The 19,639-nt window shown below is 37.5% G+C and overlaps 1 protein-coding gene across 20 annotated transcripts in view; it reads right to left on the bottom strand.

Annotated features, from left to right (window-relative positions):
* The window catches only part of LOC127964884 (NACHT, LRR and PYD domains-containing protein 12-like), a 1,383,583-nt gene that overhangs the window by 16,741 nt on the left and 1,347,203 nt on the right, over positions 1-19,639 (bottom strand). For 15 of the 20 annotated variants that reach the window (XM_052565330.1, XM_052565325.1, XM_052565318.1 and 12 more), the window contains 3 exons: positions 10,036-11,919; positions 6,811-6,984; positions 4,643-4,816 (listed from right to left, as the gene is read on the bottom strand). The exons of 1 other annotated variant lie outside the window; for it this stretch is intronic. In XM_052565330.1, the coding sequence (XP_052421290.1) occupies positions 4,643-4,816; positions 6,811-6,984; positions 10,036-11,919 (2,232 nt within the window). The remainder of the gene's footprint in view (positions 1-4,642; positions 4,817-6,810; positions 6,985-10,035; positions 11,920-19,639) is intronic. 4 more of the 20 variants (XM_052565326.1, XM_052565321.1, XM_052565331.1 and 1 more) reach the window with 3 other exon arrangements.

Raw genomic sequence — 19,639 nt, forward strand, 5'->3', positions numbered from 1 at the left:
CGGCTATCTCGAATTTCATAATATTCAGGAAATATTAGATATTGAATTGATGTTTGAACATATTTGCATGTTTTTGTGTGTGTATATGTCTTTTTTATCCTCATTCCAAATGATCAGAACAGAGGAAGCCAACAATAAAACAGGAGAAAGTACTAAATTATTACTATATCACTACACTATATAGTAGTAAAACACATGTGAACAGTAGCTTAGTTTTTGATCAGTTCATTAGTATTATTCAGGAAATAATAGATATTGAATGGATGTTTGAACTTATTTGCAAGTTTTTTTTTTTTTTTTTTGGTATTTGATTGCTGTTGTTGTTGTTTTTTAACAACGAGAAAAGTAGTAGATTATTACTATATTACTGTGCCACAGTAAAATACATGTACCTATATTTTGATCAGTTGACCATCTATCTGCCCAATCAGGTATCTATGTGACACAGTTCGTAGTTGTTGAGAGTATGGTTCCTCTCATTCATTGCATGACACAGCGCAGAGCGCACCTTCTCCACACTGACTGCACCTGTACTGTCTGCCGGCCGCGCATTAGAGCGTGCGCGATCAGCAACAGCTCTCCTATGGACACTATGACCACGTTCACCTCTGCCACCCGCTCCCCCGTTGAGCAAAGGCTCGAAACGATCGCTTGTTTGTGCTTCGTGAACACTCTCGCTTTGCACGGCTGCACCATTGCGCTGCAAAGATGTACCGCGAGACGTGCGATCATTAGAAGCAAATATTCCCCTTCAGAGTCAGAATCGGTGAACAACATTTGCAACACATCCTCTTTCTATTAGCCATCTGGCGATTTTCTCTCATAAATCTCACGATTTACACTCACGCTATGAAATGAATTGCTTCCGCAGCAATAACATGAGAGCTCGACACTTTGAACAGAAACGATGCATAATGTTGGTCTAGAATCAAAGTACTACGTGTCTGCCATCTATTGGAAGGGAATACAAATGAGATATTACACCATATAAGGAACTACAGTCTATTTTATTAAGGATGACGCAGGGGCGATTCTAGGGTCAGAGCTTTAGGGGTGCTGAGCACCCAATGAGCCCCACTGCCACCACCCACCCTCTTTTCACACAAAAACAAAAAATATGTCTATTGAAAAATAACTTGATCATTTTAACAATGATTCAACTAACTCCAAAATCCAGATTTAAATTATTTTTAACCTTTTCAGAACAACAGCTTAATTTTGAGAGTTCACACAGACAGCTCCCGGTAACAAACACAAAACTTTCTTCACTCAGCTGTTTTCCTGACCGTTAACTACATGTGCCTCCTTTTGTATCAATAGTCATCAGATTGGTTAGATAATGATTCAACTTTATTGTCATTGAACAAAGTAACAGGTACTTGGACAACAAAATGTAATTCATCTTCTGTAAATCATGTTTACATGACTCCCGATTGTTAAAATGAGTATCAAATTAACGATAAACTTTAACAACAGAGATACACGTACGCACTACACGGGTAGTCAGTTTATTTGTCGCGCTACTATTTTTGTTTCACGCTCTAGCAGTTAAAGGCCGTGTTGCAAGGTTAATTTTTTAACGAATATCTGCAATTTGCTTGTTGGTAATAAACATTTAAACTGTTATCCATCGATTTTATGTTGTTGGGTATCACAAAACGGAATATAATACGAAAAAATAGGTACTATCTTACAGCGGTCTCCTTTCCCCCACAATGCATTGCATCACGTCACGTTGGGGAGCGAATTTACCAAAGCCGCCTTGAGAGCATTGAGAGTGACTAGAGAGACGAGAGTATTCAGATAGCGCAGAACGCAGATTATAGATAAATACATATAAATATATATATATATATATATATATATATATATATAGATAGATAGATAGATAGATAGATAGATAGACGCACTCGCTTCCCTACAGCACAAGCTTAACGCAGTTTACATGGGACGGCACCCACACAAGCTCCTGTCAAACACAGCGACAGACACACGGCTACGTTTGCAACAACATTTTCACCGGAGGACGAGATAAACGCTTAGAAACGTCCATATAGCTAGCGTGATGCCTTTTATTTCTAGATGACAGACAAAATTTACCAGTTCTACGACACTATGACAAAGGTTACCGGTATTTCTCTGAACTAACGTCATGATCACTGCCACTAGATATAAAGAAAACATTGATTTTTCTCTCGGTGCTATTCAATGACAGTAATAAATAAATAAAAGTATATATATATATATATATATATATATATATATATATATATATATATATATATATGTGTGTGTGTGTGTGTGTGTGTGTGTGTGTGTGTCGTTATTGCGTAATGCTATTTGTAAACTAGCTCCAGTGCTCATTGCTGCGATGCTAAATGATAGCAACTCTCCACTCATTCTCCTCGGACCATGCATAAGCTTTGACGGACATCAGTTCTTGGCAATTCCTCATTTGCCCTCTCACGACTGGCTCGATCGAAATTACACAGCTGAGGGCCATCATACATGTTGGCTCTTGCCACCTCTTCTTCATCCCAGTCATTCGCTATAGTTCTGATGCTGCGTTCCAGGCAGGTTTTTGAGCTCGTAATCACTATTTCATACCACTACTAACGACTTTGTACCGTTCCAGGCAAGTTACGCCAAACTTTCTGAGCGCAAGTAATTGTAACTAGATTATTTATTTTATTGCAACGTTGCATTGACCTAAAATCATTTTTTTCAAGTCACCCGGGTCCTGTGCTCCTCCACAGCGGACATTATTTAACCTGTAAAAGATGGACAATTTTTTGAATAACAACATTTCTTACTCCAAGTTTTAGGGGTGCTGAGCACCTTTTTGGGGTGCTGAAGCACCCCTAAAAAGGGTCTAGCCTTGCCCATGGGATGACATCTTGTTGCAATTTTGCGACTTTGGCTCTTAGAGGGTTAATAACAGCTGTGCCACATCAACAATCACATTAACATTTAATCAACAGCTTTATAAACGTATACCTCTTATGTGGCCGAGCTACAAACTATCTTCTGCTCATCAAGGCTGAATTTATTTGATCAAAATAAAGTAAAATAAATATTGTGAAATATTATTACAAATACAAAAAAAGTTTAAAATTTTAATATAAAATGTAATGTTATTCCTGTGATGCAAATCAGAATGTTCTTCATCATTATTCCAGTTTTCAGTGTCACATGATCTTTTAGAAATCATTACAATTTATTTTAATCTCAAGAAACATTTCTGATTATTATCAATGTTGAACATTTTGCTACTTCATATTTTGTGTTGAAATGATGCACTTTATTTTTTGATAAATATAAAGTTTAATGAACAGCATTTATTTGCATTTATCAATATATTAATTAAATTGGTAAATGCATTTATTAAATAAAAATCATTTTAAATTCCTTCACACAGTTTTTGTCGCTTTCATGAATGATGAATACAATTATTAATTTCTCTCTTTTTAAATCTTATACAAATGTTTGAGTCGTATCATAGATTCCACAAAAATATTAAGCAGCAAAACTGTTTTTAACATTGATAATAATCAGAAATGTTTCTTGAGCAGAAAATCAGAATGATTTCTGAAGGATTGTGTGACACTAAACTTCTTTGTAAACAACAACAGATTTATAAATGTTTCTAATGATGAATGTTGTGTTCCCAAATGCAAATTAAAGCGTCTCAAAGCAAGCGCAGCACTAACAGTGAATCAAAACCAGAAACAGTACAGTACAGTCCCTTGTTTGTTCTGAACAGTTAAACTGAGCAGCGTTCTTCAGAAAAATCTTTAAGCTCCTGCAGATTCTTCAGTTTTCCAGCATCTTTGCATATTTGAACCCTTTCCAGCATTGACTGTATGATTTTGAGATACATCTTTAACTGTTCAGAACAAACAAGGGACTCATGCACAACCATCACAAAACAGAAAGACAGTCGAGGATCATCAGGTAACAGCACACAGTACTAAGAACCAAGGGTTCCCAAACTTTTGAGTGGGGTTATTTTAATAATTTCAGCAATTATTTTGTCTTGTGGACTAAATGTTAATATCTTTTATGTACAATATCTTACTCAGGACAGTACTAAATAAAAAATAACATGCATTTAGTATGATCTCTCTTATTTTTTGAAAATTACTCATATTTTCAAAGATTCTGCAAGGGGTGCCCAAACTTTCGATCCCCACTGTATATTTAATTATACACATGTTAGACGTTTTATTGCAGTGTTTTGAAAATCTTATGTTTTCTTTAATATAAACACCTCTCTGAGCTCATATACACTGGAGTAAATGAGAAGAAATGCAGATTTGTACTCGGGTCAGTCTCCTCAAAAGCCCACTGTTCTTACTCTCTCACTGATCTGACTGCTTTCTTTAGTAATTTTGTCTGCTAACAGTCAAGCCTTTGCTAACAGGACGAGCTATTAGCACTTAGTGTAACAGAATCCATTTAAAGGTGTTGCTAATGCAGAAACAGCTTTAACATGAACACAGAAGTCCACACATGAACAAGAAACAAAGACACACAATGTTTTACTTTCTGTATCTCTGTATCTTGATACAACTATTGTGTTTTCTGGCTGATTTGTTTTTCACTTCACAAATATTTTACAGTGTGTCATATATAATCTTACCACAGTTTCTCCAGTTTACAGCGAGGATCCTCCAGTCCAGCACAGAGACGCTTCACTGCCAAATCTCTTATTGTATTCCAAGTCAGATCCAGTTCTCTCAGGTGTGAGGGGTTTGATCTCAGAGCTGAAGTCAGAGCAGAACAACCTTCATCTGTGACGTCACAATCTCTCAACCTGTAGAGAACAATGACACACTCTTCACTCTCTCAGATCAGATCAGTTTAGCTGTGAATCCATTAGTAAAGAGAAAGAACAAATCAATGTGTGATGAATCACTGGACTGAGATTTAAAATGTCAAAAAAGAAATTAAAATATCATAAATAATTTAAAGCCTCATTCAAAAAGAAAAACAAAAACTCCTTTACACTCTCAGGATTTTTAATGTCTTATGTAGAAGTCCATGCAAATCTATTTAATGACACTATTCATTACACAGCTGAGCTTCAGTGTTATTTTTCCAATCTGTATTAATATGTATGGAGTAGTGGAGAGTGTGTGTGTGTGTGTGTGTGTCTGCAGTAAGAGTGTGTTTGTGTGTGTTTGTGTGTGTGTGAGAGAGTGTGTGAGAGTGTGTGTGTGTGTGTGTGTGTTTCTCCATCACTCAAGATATAAAATCCTGAGATCTCCTACACTGTGAGATATTATTCATATTTAGTGTAAATTGTGTCAGATAGTACTTACACCTCAATGTACTGCAGTGCTTTACAAAACAGTAGGTAATAACATATTCTTCACATTCACATTCAGTATTATAAATACAAGTAGTTTGTGTCCGTGCTGTCCGTGTACGTGTCTGGATTGCTCACACAGAAAGTATAACACAGTCTTTACACTCCAACAGTCTTTTGGAAACAGGGTTTTTAATCACACAAACATCACTTCAGCTCGACTGAACAAAGTGTTCATAGAATGCAGTTCAATCAGGACCACTTCCCTCATGTATATTTAATGACAATTATAATTGCATACAGTTAGTGTTGGCGGTATGGTTATGTTCTGTCCATGCAGCCATGCTTGGACAGAGCGGGGAGAGCAGCAAGACAAACCCCCCTGGGTTACAGAACACAACCATTATAAGCATACATAATTACAATCCACAATTACATGAGTTGTAAACAAAACGTCATAGAGACTGCTTCCAATGAAGACACTGTAAAGAAAGAACAAGTTAGATCAGATTACAGGTTCAGTTGGAGGAGTTGGGGTTGGAGGAGGGAGTTAATTGCAAGCAGCAATGCGATGGAGAGACACTGAATAATGGGAATTTAAATAGACCGCAGGTGATAGGTGTCAAGACTGGATTGGTACACGTCAGGAACAGCTGACTGTCAGCTGATGCAAGCGTGACTAACATGCAGAAGAGTATTTGATGAATGATTTTTATTTCTAAATTTTTAATGTAAAAATCATACTAACAATATAAGTACACCTAAGGAAACATTAAAAAGCATTTAAAGAAAAGGAAATAATCCATGTCATGGGACCTTTAATGGTAACACTTTACAATAAAATTTCATTTGTTAACATTAAGCTTTAACTAACATGAATGAACAATGAACAATAAATTTATTACACAATTTATTAATCTTTGTTAATGTTAATAAAAACAGTTATTCATTGTTCATGTTAGTTCACAGTGCATTAATGTTTACAAACTCAACTTGTGATTTTAATAATGCATAAGTAAATGCTCAAATTCACATGAACTAAGATGAATAAATGCCGTGGAAATATTGTTCATTATTATTTATGTTATTTATATATGTTAACTAATGTAATTAACTAACGTTAACTAATGAACCTTATTGAAGAATGAATGTAGATGAGGCATTAAGTGCACGGCACTGAGACCAACTTATCATTTTATAGAGTTTAATGAAGAAATGTTTAATGTATATACATGTGCTGTTATCATAAGAGAACTGTTCATTTTAAATATTACGATATATATCTTCACACACTACATTAACACGATATCGATAATTGTTGCTTTGAATATCACAGTTATCATCAATACCGGTATATCACGACACCCCTAGTCTCATCCAATCAGTAGGAAGTATTAAATTCACAAACAATAACTAATTTTGTTTAATTTTGTCTGGCTTTCTGGCTGATTTGTTTTTCACTTCACAAATATTTTACACTGTGTCATATATAATCTTACCGCAGTTTCTCCAGTTTACAGTGAGGATCCTCCAGTCCAGCACAGAGACACTTCACTCCCGAATCTCTTATTTTATTCCCAGACAGATTCAGTTCTCTCAGGTGTGAGGGGTTTGATCTCAGAGCTGAAGTCAGAGCAGAACAACCTTCATCTGTGACGTCACACTTTATCAACCTGTAGAGAACAATGACACACTCTTCACTCTCTCAGATCAGATCAGTTTAGCTGTGAATCCATTAGTAAAGAGAAAGAACAAATCAATGTGTGATGAATCACTGGACTGAGATTTAAAATGTCAAAAAAGAAATCAAAATATAAATAATTTAAAACCTCATTCAAAAAGAAAAAAAAACTCCTTTACACTCTCAGGATTTTTAATGTCTTATGTAGATTAATGCAAATCTATTTAATGACACTTCATTACACAGCTGAGCTTTAGTGTTATTTTTCAATCTGTATTAATGTATGTATGTATGTATGTATGTATGGAGTAGTGGAGTGTGTTTGTGTGTGTGTGCGTGAGTCTGCAGTAAGAATGTGTTTGTGTGTGTGTTTCTCCATCACTCAAGATATAAAATCCTGAGATCTCCTACACTGTGAGATATGATTCATATTTAGTGTAAATTGTGTCAGATAGTACTTACACCTCAATGTACTGCAGTGCTTTACAGAACAGCAGGTAATAACATATTCTTCACATTCACATTCAGTATTATAAATACAAGTAGTTCGTGTCTGTGCTGTCCGTGTACTTGTCTGGATTGCTCACACAGAAAGTATAACACAGTCTTTACACTCCAACAGTCTTTTGGAAACAGGGTTTTTAATCACACACACATCACTTCAGCTCGACTGAACAAAGTGTTCATAGAATGCAGTTCTTACAGGAGACTGAATAAATGAATCTGCTCCTGCGCTGATTGTAAAGAAGAACGTGATTGGCTACAGCGAGAACGTGCTACGATTGGTCAGTGAAGTGTGGCTGTTATCTGATTGGCTTGAGCAGATGGTGGGTGGAGTCACAAATACACAGAAAGACATTCACTAATGAATGACAGGAAAAGTTGTTTGTAGAATAAAAAGATATTTGTGAATATGGTTTTTATTTTCAAATATCATTATGTTTATATGCCAATATTTTTATATCATTTTTAATATATTTTTTTGTTAATCTCAACATTCATTTGTGGATCATAATCTTTTAATTTGTAATTATGCAACAATTATATCTCCATGCACCTAGCCCTGATATCAGTTATTAAAATAATTAATATTCCCCCATCACTAATATATTTATGTATATATAATATCACTGTACTATAAACACAGTTTCATCTCTCAGAAGTTGCTTGTCACTGCAGAAGAGTATTTGATGAATCAAGCTGCTAAAGGAGTGTTTTCTGCTTCCTCCTGATCACTTCTGAAGCAGAACAGCAGCGGAGAGCAATGAGGAGACGAGGAGAGAGATCACATGACATCAGCCAATCAAAACAGAGCGCATTTATCATAAACCCAGCGTTTCTGACACTAATATTCATCTTTTCAACATCAGTCACTGTTTGAGAAAAAACACCAAATCAAGATACATTTACTGAAGAAGAATAATCACTTCAGATAGAAAAACCTGTTTTCTGAAGAAGTAAACATTCTGCTAATGGCAAGAAAAATAATCGTTTTCCCTTTGAATTATTAATACTATTTTTCTTACCTCAGTGGCAGCAATTTTTTTTTCTTACGTTGAGCAAAAAATGCACAAACTCTTTACATTTTTCCGAAAACAAGATTTAAAATCTGAAATAATTTTGCTTCTCAAGTAAATTGATCTTGATTCAGGAATGTTTAGATATTCTTTCTAGAAATCAAGACAAAATTCCTAAGAAAATCATTTTTTTCAGTGAAGTAAACTGAGCACTTCTGAAGTTCTGTGTTTGTTATTCAGAACAAATTCAAGCAGCAGTAAATCTCAAGACTGTGTGCATGTGCTTATGTTTTACTGTACGCTACACAGCACTGCATCATATTTAGACCGTATTTCACTGTATTCTTGACATAAAATCAAGAAAAGCTGGTTTACTTCACATCGGAGCATTAAAAGTGTCACCTGTTCAGTGCATGGATTTATATTCTGAATGAATCACGGTGAAACATCAATCAAGGTGTTTCAGAACTGCAGAATTCACACAAATCTCTGCATTAATTCAAGAAATCAACAGATAAATGAGTAAATGAGAAGAAGGAGCAGGTTTGTTGTGGATCTGAAGCCGTGTCTCTGACATTGTTGAGCAGCGCTCGAGCACTAAACTACTGATGAACTTTTCCTGAAACACACAGAAGAATCTTCTCCAGCAGCGTGTTCACGAGAGAGAAGCTCTTCATTCCTCTCCTTCACAATCATAAAGATCATCAGTGGTGTCCTGCACATCATTGTTTTGAGCTGACTGTGAGATCTGATGCTCTAGAGCTGGATTTGTGTTTATTATAGTCTTCAGATCCTGATCTGATATATAGACCGTCTTTTATTTCTGTGTTTGGACACTAATGTTGTGAATCAGAGCTTGTTCTGTTGTCCTTCACAGAAATGAGTCACATCTGAGTTTGTAAAAGTCATTTTCACTAAAGGCTGACATGTAACTGGATATTTAACACAGATCTCATTAAATGACAAACTCTCAGCTTGTTTTGTGTGAATAATTCATGTACGTGTGTGAGCTGCTGAAATGTAAGTTTTAATCTTTTATTTGTGACATTAGTGTGGTCACAATGCTGACAGAGTAAATATGTGTTAGAAAACTAGACCTATATCACTCATAATACTAACATTCACAGGAATACACCTTTTCTATGGTTTGATTTATTTTATGGCATGATGCAGATCTCTTTAAATGTATAATAATGTAAAATAGTGTCTAGTGTTGTCCAGTAAAGAGTAAGACACTTCAAGCACAAGTGAAATGTCTGAAGGTCAGCTTTACTGATCAATGTGTGGAGCGTCTCTTTGCTGCAGCTGCTGCTGATTTAATGAACCAGTTTCTCATGTGACGGGGTTGTTTTTACCCGCGCCGCTAACACACGCTTTACTCTAATATCTACTGGATTAAAAACACCTGTCCTGACTCCTTTAAGATTCTGTTATTCAGGAGAAAATCTCTCATTCAGGAACATTTATTTTAAAGGAGTCAGATTCATTATTAAATATGATAGTTTAGTTGATGATGAAACACTCACCGAGCTTTTCTGCAGTTGATCACAGCTGGTATCAGTCTTCTTCTCCCCTCATCTGATGTGTTGTATTTCATGGGGTACAGTTGATCCAGAGGCTTCTCTGACATCTGAATCATGTAGGAGATTGTTGAGCAGTGAGCAGGAGAGAGTTTCTCTGAGTGTTTGTCTGATTTCACAAACTCCTGAATCTCTCTGAACAGAGTCTGATCTTTCACTTCCAGCAGACAGAGGAACAGATTGATGGACTGATCAGCTGAGAGAAGATGACGGTCATCTGGATCTCTGATCTTCTCTTTAATGTCCTGTGTGGTTCTGCTGATGGTCTCTGAGCTGTTCTCTGTGTGTGTCAGTAGATCCTGTAAGAGTCTCTGATTGGACTCCAGTGAGACGCCCAGCAGGAACCACAGGAACAGATCCAGACGTCCATTCTTACTCTTGAGAGCTTTATCTACTGCTGATGTTAGTAGATCATACAGAGAGACTTCATCAGATCTGTTTAAACTGAATTCATGCAGTGTTTTCTTGTTCTTTGTTAAATAGCAGTAAAACTGATAGAAAGCAGCGAGAAACTCCTGAACGCTCAGATGAATGAAGCTGTAGACTTTCCTCTGATGAATCACAGATTCCTGCTTAAAGATCTCAGTGCAAATCCCAGAATACACTGAGGCGTCAGTGACGTCTATGCCGCTCTCAATCAGGTCCTCCTCATAGAACATCACATTGCCCTTCATCAGCTGTTTGAAAGCCACTTCAGCAAGTTTCACAATCACTTCTCTGTCGGACGGCAGGAGTTTCTCTGGATCTCTCTCTTCATACTTCTGCTTCCTCATGTTGATCTGAATCAGCAGGAAGTGGATGTACATTTCAGTCAGAGTTTGAGGGATTTCTGCTCTCAGATCTTCTTCCAGGAGCTTCTGAAGCACAGTGGATGAGATCCAGCAGAAGACGGGGATGTGGCACATGATGTGGAGGCTTCTTGCTCTTCTGATGTGTGAGATGATTCTGCTGGCTTGATGCTCATCACTGATTCTCTTCCTGAAATATTCCTCCTTCTGAGGCTCAGTGAATCCCTGAATCTCTGTCAGACGGTGGATGTATTCGGAGGGGATCTGATTGGCTGCTGCTGGTCTGGAGGTGATCCAGATGAGAGCAGAGGGAAGCAGCTCTCCTTTCATGAGCTTTGACATCAACACAGCCACTGATGAAGTCTCAGTCACATCACAAACTTTCTGAGCGTCTGAAAACATCAGTGTGATTCTGCTTTCATCCAGACCATCAAAGATGAACACAACTTTACACTCCTCATAAATCTGTGAGTCCAGATCTTGAAGTTCAGGATGAAAGTCCAGCAGAAGTCTGTGAAGACTGTACTGATGATCTCGGATCAAGTTCAGCTCTCGAAATGGGAGCACAAACATGAAATCTACATCCTGATTGGCTTTTCCCTCGGCCCAGTCCAGAATGAACTTCTGCACAGAGACGGTTTTTCCGATTCCAGCGATGCCTTTAGTAAGAACAGTCTTGATCTGCTCTTTCTCCTCAGATCCTGCTTCAGCGGAGGCTTTAAAGATGTCATTGCAGTAGATTGGAGCGTCTTGTGAGTGTTGTGTTCTGGCTGTTTTCTCTATCTGTAAAACCTCATGTTCTTCATTCACTCCTTCTCTCTCTCCCTCTATGATGTAGAGCTGTGTGTAGATGCTGTTCAGGAGGCTTTCATTCTCCTGGAGTTTCAGTCCCTCACATAATCTCTCATACTTGTTCTTCATGCTGGTTTTGTGCTGCTCTTTGACTCTCTGTAGTTCATCATTCACTGCTTGATCATGTTTATTCAGAGACGCTGTATCGCTCGTGTTGCCTCCAGAGACGCTTCGCTCTCCATCTGCTCTGCTGAAATATCACAAGAACAACTGATTAAACATTTCTCAAAATAAAGGATGTGTAAATTAACATCTAAACCGATAGAGATTTCAGTCTTGTATTTTCAGTATAATTTCAGTTTGTTGATCTGTTTAACTCTTTGTGTAATAAAATCATAACACATCTCTCTGTCAGGACTCGACAGTGTGAGCATTTTACTCTGATCTGCAGCAAACACTAGATGTGTGTGAACAGTGAAGTGTGTTCAGGAGCACAAGAGCCAATAAAACAAGCTCCTGCAGCTCCTCACAGAGTCTTCAACACCTTACACTGCAGAACAAACATCTTCATTATTATTCTTTACTCTCTTAAATGTGGAGAATCACGGTACAGTTTAAAGTGATCATTAAACTTCAGAAGTCTGCTGTGATGAAGTAAATCTGAGCGCTGCACATTCGGAGTAAAACCGTGGCACTGTTGCTCTTCTACAGACTTGTGTTTCACAGAAGTTCACAATCAGTGACTAGAGCACATTTATTCCAGATGATCGCTTGTGATTGACAGCTGATGAATTATAACAGTCTGTACTTTATGCTGTGGATATTGTAACATGTTAGATGCATATTTTATCTCCCTCAACTTTCTGAAGCAGCAGTCAGCGATAGAAAATCAGACATTTCAAAATATGAGTCTGCTGTATTTCTGTTTGTTTATAATTAAAAGTTCCACATCATGGATACAGTTTTTTGCTTATTTGTTTTTTTTTTCTTAGTTAATTTTGTAATTTTTGGTTGCACACTGTGTTTAAAGTAGTCCCATAAATAATAAAAATTATTAAATGATCTTCTTTATAGCGCCAGATTACAATTTATTTTATTAAACAAACCAAATAGCTCTAAATCGCTCACAGGGAACTGAAGATGGCAGCACTCACTCTACTGTGAGTAGAAGCTCCTGTTTCACACATACTCCGTCTGTAGTGTGTATGTGGAGCTGAAGCAGCACGGACTCATTGTGCTTCCACACAGGACACGTTTGCAGTCCACTACTTCAGCATTGTTACTCTCTTATCACAGTACAGTAACAATCTTTCATAGACATAGTTTAAACTCAATAAATATAAACAACGCATTATTTATGCATTTGACTTTTAGGTTTGTATAATAAGCTGCTCAATCAAGGGGAAAAACATTTCAACAAAACCAACTTTTCTTGTTAGGATGTTGCAAATATTAAAAATTAAAACACCACTGACAGAAACAGTCGACTCTCGTGCCTTTTAAATCTTTATTACAAGCAATCCCACTGGGATCTTATTGAACTTTGTTTTTCTGCCTCCATAAAAGTGCATATATTATGTTTTCATTGTTTATCTAAAAGGTGCTCTTTTTCTTGTTTTAAACTTAGCCAAAAACCCATGTGTTGAGTGTGAAACACAGTAGGCTTTAATTAGTAGACGTTTATTGTGAAATGACTGCATTTCCGTGTCAATCCATGTACATTTTTACCATGAACAATACATTTTCACTTTAATTCAGCACGTGCAGCACAGCAAAAATAGACTCGGTACGTAAACGATCGCCGCACTGCTGCTGACGCACTGCTCCTGGAACGCACTTACGGACCGCAACCACGTGAATGCTGGAATCCGTTAACATGGGTGCGTAAAAAAATACGCAACGCATACGCGCTGCAGACAGAGTATGTGTGACTCCTGATTTCGCACACGCATTACGGTTCTGAGGAAGTTTTGTGGCATCTTCCGCACGGTGCCAACTCACACCAGAAGTGGATCAGAAGCGCAGCGGTAGGATTCGCGAGACAACTTGATTTGTGTCTAACGCTACAGTCTATGGTCCAACTTTGTTCTTCTTGGTTTTTGTGTGGTCTAACATAGTTGTCTAAATGTTAATGTTTTGTCCGGATTAATTCGGTTTATTCCACACCTACAGATCCTTCAATTAAACTCCACAACACCTTTTTTTAATAATTGTCCTTGTAAAAAAGGTGTTGTCATATAATAATGTGAGGTTTTCTTAACTTTGAGGATGAACATCTTGTCATCTATTTCTGGCCTCCTAGCATGAATATTTAGTAATGTGAAATACGATAGGGAGTCTGCACAAGGTGTTTATTTTTAAATGTACATGATTTTTTTACTTTTATTTTGTATTTGCTGTGCAGTTTGGATGCGGTGTGCATCAAAAATAGACTATGCACCCATCTTTAGCGAAGCGGCGCAGAGAGCCTCTTCTGGGACGCTTTTAAAAAGTGCTGCGGAGCGTCTGGTGTAAACACGAGCATTGACCAGAGTGACCGCGATCAGCTCCGGTAGCTGCGTCGGAGCCGTAACACACCACAGACGTGTGCAGTGGAAATCAGGGGCAAACAGTTAAGGGGGGGGGGGGGTGAAATCCTATTTCATGTATACTGAGTTTTGTACACTGTTAAAGAGTTGGATTCCCATGCTAAACATGGACAAACCGTTTCACAAGTTTCGGAAAGTTTTTTTCGAGTATGGGTCTGTGTGACGTTAGATGGAGCGGAATTTCCTTATATGGGTCCTAGGGCACGTCTGCCGGAAGAGCGTGTGCCCGTATAGCAGAGCATTTTAAGCGGAAGTTGTGGCCTAATGGTTAGAGAGTCAGACTCCCAATCGAAGGGTTGTGAGTTCTAGTCTCGGGCCGGACGGAATTGTGGGTGGGGGTAGTGCATGAACAGCTCTCTCTCCAACTTCAATACCACAACTTAGGTCGAACCCCCCAACTGCTCCCCGGGCGCCGCAGCATAAAAATGGCTGCCCACTGCTCCGGGTGTGTGCTCACAGTGTGTGTGTGTGTTCACTGCTCTGTGTGTGTGCATTTCGGATGGGTTAAATGCAGAGCCATATGGGTCACCATACTTGGCTGAATGTCACTTCACTTCACTTCACTGAGAGCACAGACATTCACTGATCAGAGCGAGAGACCGAATTGTCACAAAAGAAGTGTGTTTTTGGTTGCCAGGGCAAGACAACCCTGCACAGATTACCAAAAAAAACAGCATTAAGGGACCAGTGGATGGAGTTTATTTTTACAGAGCATCAACGGAGTTCTGCAAGTGTTTTTGTTTGTTCCCTGCATTTCGAAGATGCTTGTTTTACAAACAAGGCCCAGTTTGACGCTGGGCGCTGGCGTCCTCCCACAAGTTAAGAGATTTTAAACAAACATTTGCAGTTAACCAAATGAAACAATACACATTTTAATGCTATAAGTGTGAACATCGAGAGAAATAAACAGCAGATGTTCATGTTAACAACTTCTTTAACTTGAGCAAACGCTCTTAATACACATACATTTGTTAATAAAGTTAATAAAACGAAAACATGAATGTTTTAATCCTATTGAATAAAAAGAAACGATCCACTCGAAAGACTCTGCTCATCATGACAGGACCAGGATCAGTGAGCTGCGTCTCGGGCTGATGACGTCACTTCCAGGGAGGCATGTTGTACATGCCCCCGCCCCTTGACTCCGCCCTCACGTCAAAACAGTGCCACAAAGAGAGACGTGCAGAAAAATGAAGCGCAAAGGGAAAATGGTATTGCAAGCTCAACCTAGACTGACACGCTGTGGCAGGGGGGGCGTGGTTTAGCGAAGTCTGCAGCGGGAGAGAGAATCAGGAGATGAGCAGTAAGTGAGTGGTTTGGGCAAAAACTATCAACACCTGTTTCTTGTTTCAGTAATTGGCGCGGAGAGAGTATAAAATGCCAGGAGAGACAGAAGCAGTCGAGAGAGAGACGGCCTGCTGACGTGAACCGGAAAGAGTAAACCGGAAGTGTTGTGCGATCGTGTCTGTGTTGATGTCAGAGTAAAAGTCACCATTGGTGTTTTTTAAAGTTTAAGTTTTATTTTGAGTTAATAAATTCATCAGCAGTCCAGCCGACCCCTTTGTCCTCTTCCTTTCCTCTCACAAACTTACTACACACGCAAAATAAAAGCAGCGTTGCAAATAAATTAATAGATATGACCATAGAAAATATGTATCGCAAAATCATTGCTTTCGCGCTGTTTCATTTATGTTTTGCAATTCTTAATTTTTGTTTGCAAAAAGCAAATTTATTTTCCTCAGTACTTAAATTTTCGTTTGCAAAACTTTATTTTCTTTTGCAAAATGTTATTTTTTTGCGTTTATATACGCCGTTAAATTGACTCCATAGAACTACTGCTAATACTGTCTAGTCTATGCAGAGAGCTGCACGGGTCTGATTTTGTAAATCCGCACCCGCAGTGCTTAAAACCGCATCCAATCCGTTTTCCGACAGCAGCACTAATTAAAATCCGCATCCGACCCGACCCGCTTAAAATAGAACCGACAACTGACCCACACCCGAAATCAAATCAGTTAAGCCAATCACATTAGACACACTTTTTTCAAATTTTATTGCCAGGTTATACAGAAGTTATTTATGGAAAACCCTTTTTAAAAAATATTCATTTTTTATACATTTTATCTTAATTTTGATCAATGTTTTATCAATCAATTGCCCGTATTTAATAAAAAAGAAGCAAATATATAGCAGACAATGTAATAACATTAATGTAATTTACATAATTACTAAAAAATATTTTTGCTACATAAAAGTTAAATATTTTTTGTGTCACACATGCATGCATGTCTATTTCCATTTAATCATTTAGCTGACACTTTTATCCAAAGCGACTTACAATTGCTATATATGTCAGAGGTCACATGCCTCTGGAGCAACTAGGGGTTAAGTGTCTTGCTCAAGGACACATTGGTGTCTCACAGTGGATTCGAACCCGGGTCTCTCACATCAAGGGCATGCGTCTTATCCATTGCGCCAACACCACCCCATATTTCCCTCATATTAAATATAAAACACATGTGGACTGATATTTTTCCAATGTCTGGACTCCTTTATTAATGGAGTATATAAACAGACGTTTCAATATATTGGTATTAAATGCATTTTCTGAGAATTTTTATTTCACCTTTTTACTGCAAATATCGAAATATGTGCTCTTTGGTCCATCAGTGCTTGAGTCACTGATCACATTAGAATAAAATATCTCATAATAAAATACAAAACTGACTGATTTATGAATGTATATGCATAGTTCTCATCATTCGGAAATACAGATAAACACTTTCATTTGTTGTATTTTTGATCCTGAAAGAAAAAAGAACAACAAAAGAGCGAATCATACCACCGTCTGAGGTTGTGCTTCAAGTCGAACGCACCCATTTTTAAATCGTTCACAGCTGAGCATCGCGAGAGGCGGATCTGCGCCAGAGCACGCATGTGAATGAGCTGCACAAAGTCATTTTCAGATGCAATTTAAAAAAAAACTGGATAGCCTAGATTAGGCCCATATTCACAAATGTGTTAGCTATGGAATTAAATATCTGATATTCCGATTGTCAAATACATGCAAGTGGAAGTGTATTGTTGTTTAAACACCTTTATAACGATCGCGTATGTTGAGCTGTAGGCCTATGCGCGATATAATTTTATGACACAAATTTTGAAATAGGCTTAAATCAAACACATTTTAATTCAGATCCTATATGTATATATACATACATATACATACATATATATATATATATAAACGGAAAACAAAATCAACGTAAAAAAACAGCCTGCTGATCTTTTACGTCTGTTAACTAATATGCCATAACTGTAGGGATAATACACTATTTCCTCTGTGAACTTCATATTTGAATATTATGTAGATCTATTGTTTACATCAAATTCATGCTTTATTCATCAGTGCAGTCTGTCTCTTTAATGCTTGAAATCCTAAACGACTGTTTCAATTCAAAGTGTGTCTTTGATGATGGTATTCTGTAAAAATAAACATTTTTGCATTCTGTTTCTGACGTACAAAGGCACAAAACATTTGTTCATTATTTTATGTGTTTTTTCCTCCACTTGTTTCAGTTTTTCTGCCTCAACAATTTGCGGCAGTGCTGTAAACGTAACGCCTCTTGTTCAGTCTGTTGAATCTAATACTGGATCATCTCTCACCTGAGGTCAGAGGTCACTCGATCATCTCTCACCTGTTTATTCCACTCCTAAAACTCCTTGAATTAAACTCCACAACACCTTTTTTTTTTTTATAATTGTCCTTGTAAAAAAAGGTGTTGTCATATAATAATGTGAGGTTTTCTTAACTTTGAGGATGAACATCTTGTCATCTATTTCTGGCCTCCTAGCATGAATACAGTCATGCCCACAAATATTGGCACCCTTGGCAAATATGATCAAATAAGGCTGTGAAAATTAATCTGTTTTGTTAATCCTTTTGATCTTTTATGTAAAAAAATTTACAAAAATGTATCATTTCATTGGATAATAAGAATTTTAAATGGGGGGAAATATCATTATGAAATTAATGTTTTTCTCTAATACTCGTTGGACACAATTATTGGCACCCTTTTATTCAATACTTTTTGAAACCTCCATTTGCCAGTTTAACAGCTCTAAATTTTCTCCTATAATGCCTGATGAGGTTAGAGAACACCTGACAAGAGATCAGAGACCATTTCTTCATCCAGAATCATTCCAGAACCTTTAGATTCCCAGCTCCATGTTGGTGCTTCTCCTCTTCAGTTCACTCCTCTCATTTTCCGTAGGGTTCAGGTCAGAGGACTGGAATGGCTATAGCAGAAGCTTGGTTTTGAGCTCAGTGACCCATTTCTGTGTTATTTCTGAGGCTTGTGTTTGGATTATTGTACGGTCGGAAGATCCAAACATGACCCATTATAAGATTTCTAACAGAGTCAGTCACTTACTGATTTTTTATTTGTTGGTATTTGATAGAATCCATGATGCCATGTGTCTAAACAAGATGTCCAGGACCTCCAGCAGAAATATAGGCCCACAACATCAAAAATAGAGCAGTATATTTCATTGTACACATGGGGTACTTTTTTTCTCTGTGTTCACCAAACCCATCTTGAGTGTTTGCTGCTAAAAAGCTCATTTTTTAGTTTCATCTGATCATAAAAGCCAGCCCCATTTAAAATTCCAATCATGGCTGATAACTGAATATGCTTTAGTTTGTTTTTGAATGAGCTAGGATAATTTTTCTTGAAAGCCTCCCAAACAACATGTCGTGATGTAGGTTCTGTTTGACAATTTTTTTAAAGGTTTTCTGAACCAGAGACTCAACTCTTTTCTGCAATTCTCCAGCTGTGACCCTTGGAGAGTCTTTAGCTACATAAACTCTCCTTCTCACCGCACATTAGGATGATACAGACACACGTCCTCTTCCAGGCAGTTTTGTATCATTTTCTGTTGGTGGGAAATTCTTAATTATTGCCCTGATGGTGGAAATGGGAATGTTTACTGCTCTAGTTCTTTTCTTAAAGCCACTTCACCGATTTGTGAAGCCCCAATATCTTTTGCTGCACATCATAAATATTTTCTCTGGTTTTTCTCATTGTGATGGATGATTAAGGGAATTTGGGCTTTATTTTCCCTCCTCTTTATATTTCTGTGAAAAAGGAAGCCAGAGCTGGATGATTTCATGTTTATAATCATGCTAGAGTGCTCAAAATTGTGAATATGAATAGGAATATACTTCAGAGACATTTTACTCATAAGAATTTCTAGAGGTGCCAATAATTGTGTCCAACGAGTATTTGAGAAAAACATTAATTTCATAATGATATTTCCCCTCCGTTTTAAATTCTTATTATCCAATGAAAGGATACATTCTTGTGAATTTTTTTAAGTAAT

This window comes from Carassius gibelio, chromosome B9 (assembly GCF_023724105.1).
Source record: "Carassius gibelio isolate Cgi1373 ecotype wild population from Czech Republic chromosome B9, carGib1.2-hapl.c, whole genome shotgun sequence".
Taxonomy (NCBI): domain Eukaryota; kingdom Metazoa; phylum Chordata; class Actinopteri; order Cypriniformes; family Cyprinidae; genus Carassius; species Carassius gibelio.